This window comes from Rhagoletis zephyria, unplaced genomic scaffold (assembly GCF_001687245.7).
Source record: "Rhagoletis zephyria isolate East Lansing unplaced genomic scaffold, Rhagoletis_zephyria_1.1 Rzeph_scaffold_00329, whole genome shotgun sequence".
Classification (NCBI taxonomy): Eukaryota; Metazoa; Arthropoda; class Insecta; order Diptera; family Tephritidae; genus Rhagoletis; species Rhagoletis zephyria.
In genome coordinates, this window is record NW_016157413.1 from 19,856 (window position 1) to 23,848 (window position 3,993).

The 3,993-nt window shown below is 37.6% G+C and overlaps 1 protein-coding gene across 1 annotated transcript in view; it reads left to right on the forward strand.

The window, feature by feature from the left end:
- The first annotated feature begins 563 nt into the window (after positions 1 to 563).
- Positions 564 to 3,993, forward strand: part of LOC108359031 (uncharacterized) — a 6,622-nt gene continuing 3,192 nt past the window's right edge. Inside the window, exons 1-2 of the mRNA XM_017610656.1 lie at positions 564 to 582; positions 813 to 1,943. Of these exons, the coding sequence (XP_017466145.1) occupies positions 1,233 to 1,943 (711 nt within the window). The 5' untranslated portion in view covers positions 564 to 582; positions 813 to 1,232. The remainder of the gene's footprint in view (positions 583 to 812; positions 1,944 to 3,993) is intronic.

The window sequence follows — 3,993 nt, forward strand, 5'->3', positions numbered from 1 at the left end:
TTGAATCTTTGACTATTTTATCCTTTCGAGTTTCTAACTCATAAAACTTTAATCTAAAAAAAAACATTCCTAACACTTTAGTAAATATTAATCTGATTATGGACGTAGTATTAATTAAAAATAATTTCTTTTAAAATTGCGCAGGCTCGAAATTGATTTTAGAGCTATGGTCTAAAGGGCTTTTTTTCTTAGAATTTTATGTAGGTTCCGAATCTAGGAACGATGTCGAAAAAAAAATTGACCCGCCCTAATATATATGTATGAATTAATTAATCTATAAAATAATAAGAAAACATATAACAACGACGAAATAAACACGTGAAGTGATAAAGAAATTTAGTAAGAAATTGCTAAGTACATGGCCGAAGCAATGAAAAATTGCTATATATATGTATGAATTAATTAATCTATAAAATAATAAGAAAACATATAACAACGACGAAATAAACACGTGAAGTGATAAAGAAATTTAGTAAGAAATTGCTAAGTACATGGCCGAAGCAATGAAAAATTGCTAGTGGGAAGGCCACATAAGGCAATTTCCCCCTTTTCAACTGTAAAGATTTGGTTTCCTCGAAAGCGGTAACATAAAAAAGCGGTCGCAACTTAACGTTGCCAAAAACGTTGCCATGTAAATATTGCAAGATGTCAACTAAGATGACGGCAATACACACAGTGACGGTGTATAACTATTTATCAACGTTTTTTGGCAACGTCATATTTGTAGCGGTGTATTAGAAAATTTGTTTACAATTCTTTTGACCAAAATAAAAGTATGGAATATACATTTCTATGAATTTTGAATAATAAAGTGGAAAGCGCATGGAAGAGGATGAAGTCCTAATAAACTTTGTGAAAAGCAATGAATGCCTATACAACATAAAAGCGCAAAGTTACGTTACGTCCATTTAGCTTTACATAAAAGCGGTACCGCTATAGCGTTAAGAATGGCGTTCGGTATGATACGGTCGTAATATTACGGCATCGCTTTTCGAGGAAACCAAAGCTTAAGCATTGGAAGCACTGTCCGATCAAGACAGCTGCAATAAACAAAGAAACACACACATAAAGCGAAATAATAACATTAAAAATTGAAAATGTCCTGCAATTTTCGTCGAAAATTAAAGGAAAACGTCGGGATAAAGTTTTTCGGGAAAAGCACAGTTCACCACGCAATTGGAACTAATATAAATACCGGTCCGCAAGAAACAAAAACGCGAATTTGAGGGAAAATGGGTGCACGCCATACGGAGATACAGACAGCGGCGGTGCAGGAAGAGCGGCTCAGCGTGTGCGACAGCGAGGGTGCCAGTACCAGCACCGAACTATTCGAGCCCAACAACAGTGACAGTGAGTGCGAGAGAAGCAGCCCGGAGACACGGTGTCTGAAGATTTCAGCAGCTATGGCGAGGACGAGGTGGCAGTGGTTAGCCCGGACACCTATCACCATATCGTCGGAGAGCGAGGCAGAGGATGAAGAGTGTCCACAACGGCGGGGCGAGCTAGTGGTAAACCAAGAAGACAGTGAGATTAGTGGCCAAGGGTTTACAGATTATACGCGGCGCACCGAAATGCGGATGTGCATTTTTAACAACGATGTGGCGACGGCAGAGGAACCTCGGCAGCCACCCACGAAGCTCCGCATTTGCGACGGCGCAGAAAATGAACGCACGCCTGGTGACCGCAGCGACGTGCTAAGCTTAAGGGCCAGTGACAGCATGGTGGAGGTCGAAGGCGTCAACGAGTATCCGGGGATAGTGGAGGAAATAGAGCGCTGGCTGCAAGGCGCAACAACTACATCGCCGGGTGCATGGGAGAATCGATCCGGAGTTGACCCTTTGCCAGCGGCCCTAGTCGACGATATCGAGGCGCATTTGCAGCAGCCACAGCAGAGACGAGGTCGGCGGTCTTTTCGGCGCGACATCGAGGGCAACAGCTACAGGGTGAGAATCTCGCGTACAGGCACGGTGACATTATTTGTTTTTTTATGATATATTGCTATTTTTTTAAGTAATTAATCCCAACGGCTTTTTACCCTCCATTCCCGCCCAACCGACACGAGGGGCGCAGTCCGCATGACGTACGGAACCTTTTTGTTTTTTTTTTTTAGTTTTTTGGTGCCGAGTAGTGGAAACAGGAGTTTGTTAAGTGTCGAGATCTAAAACTATTCAGCTACAGAATCAAATTAATCAGCTTATTGGATATGCTAAAGATAGTTTTCNTTTATGTTATTAAAAAGATGTTTACAGGTTTATACTTGTCTATCGTATTCTCTTTGTTATTATGTTATCATACAAGGTTAAAGGGCATATAGTTGTTTGTATGTATTTTGGTTCGTGAATAATGATTATATGTATATGTGTATGTATCTAGTGTTTAGGTTAGCGCCGTTAACTCGCGCGATTACTGTCATATTAATTGATAAAAAACATCGAAAATTTTGCGAAAAACTTATTCATTATATCATTGTCTTCGGAAACTCCTAAAGATGAAAAAAATTAAAATGCTTTGCAATAAATTAAACAAGTTTTGTTTAGTTTGTGGTAAATTCGTTTTGAAATCAGACCAGCGTAAATTAGTCTCAAATAAAAATGCACTAGCATGCTATAAATGGTACTTTTTGCAATCTGAACCTGCACAAAATAAATACACTCCCGAATTCACATGTATTTCGTGCATTAGTGCGATGAATTTTTGGTGGACAAAAAAACGATTTTCGTTACCATTCAGTTTACCAATGATTTGGACAAATCCCGGAAAACACGAAGCTGAAAATACATTTGATTTCAATCGAAAAAGTAAGTAAATTTAAATAAAACCATGAAATTATGTATATTTTGCCCTCACCTTAATCGCTGAGTGTATGAAATAGGTAAAAGTTTCTGTATGTTTGTAAGGTCCCTGTAGTCAAATGTACTAGTTGTAAACTACCTCACAACCGCATGCCCAACTAGTCAGCCAACTATCTTTTTTCCACGTAATAAACTGGTATTTTTAACATGGGGATGTCCTACAAGATGGCAATTGTCAGATTTCGGTCAGAAATATACCAGTCTCATACTAGTTCAAAACAGACAGAAAAATGCTAGTCCAATTATGGACCAAAACCGCTACTTTGGAAGTCAAAAAATTAAATGAATTCATGAATATACAATGAAAGACTTTTGATTAAGTACACTTTAAAATACAACACATTTTTATTTAGCAGCCTTAGATTTGCCAATAATTAGTGTAAAATTTTTTGAGTATTAATTAAAAGGAAAAATAAATACATAAATATTTCAAACATTCGAACATAAATTTAAAGGCATTTTCCATTAAATGATATTAAAAGTAAAAGCTTTCAGGTACAATAAATACTATATTTATACCCGAGTGCACTTGTGCACAAGGGTATATTAATTTTGTTCACATAACGGTTGTTTGTAACAGCCAAAACGAATCGAGATAGATATAGACAAATGCATACATAAATGCTCAGAATGAACAGAGAAGTCGATTAAGCCATGTCTGTCTGTTCGTCCGTCTGTCCGTCCGTCTGTCCGTCCGTCCGTGTACACGATAACTTGAGCAAAAATTGAGATATCTCAACCAAATTTGGTATATAGGTTTCCATTAATCCAAGGTAGGTTGGTATAGAAAATGGGCGAAATCGGACTGTAACCACGCCCACTTCCCATATAACGGTAATTTCCGGTGAAGAACGGTGAAGATAATTCACTCAAAATTGATATTTACAATAATTTTCAGACGAAAAATAAGAATATACATTTTTGGAACCACGCCCACATCCCATAACACGGGAATTTAGAGAATACAAAATCTTCGATAAAACAGTAAATATTAAAGCTAATTTATTAAAAATTNTATATAGGTTTCCATTAATCCAAGGTAGGTTGGTATAGAAAATGGGCGAAATCGGACTGTAACCACGCCCACTTCCCATATAACGGTAATTTCCGGTGAAGAACGGTGAAGATAATTCACTCAAAA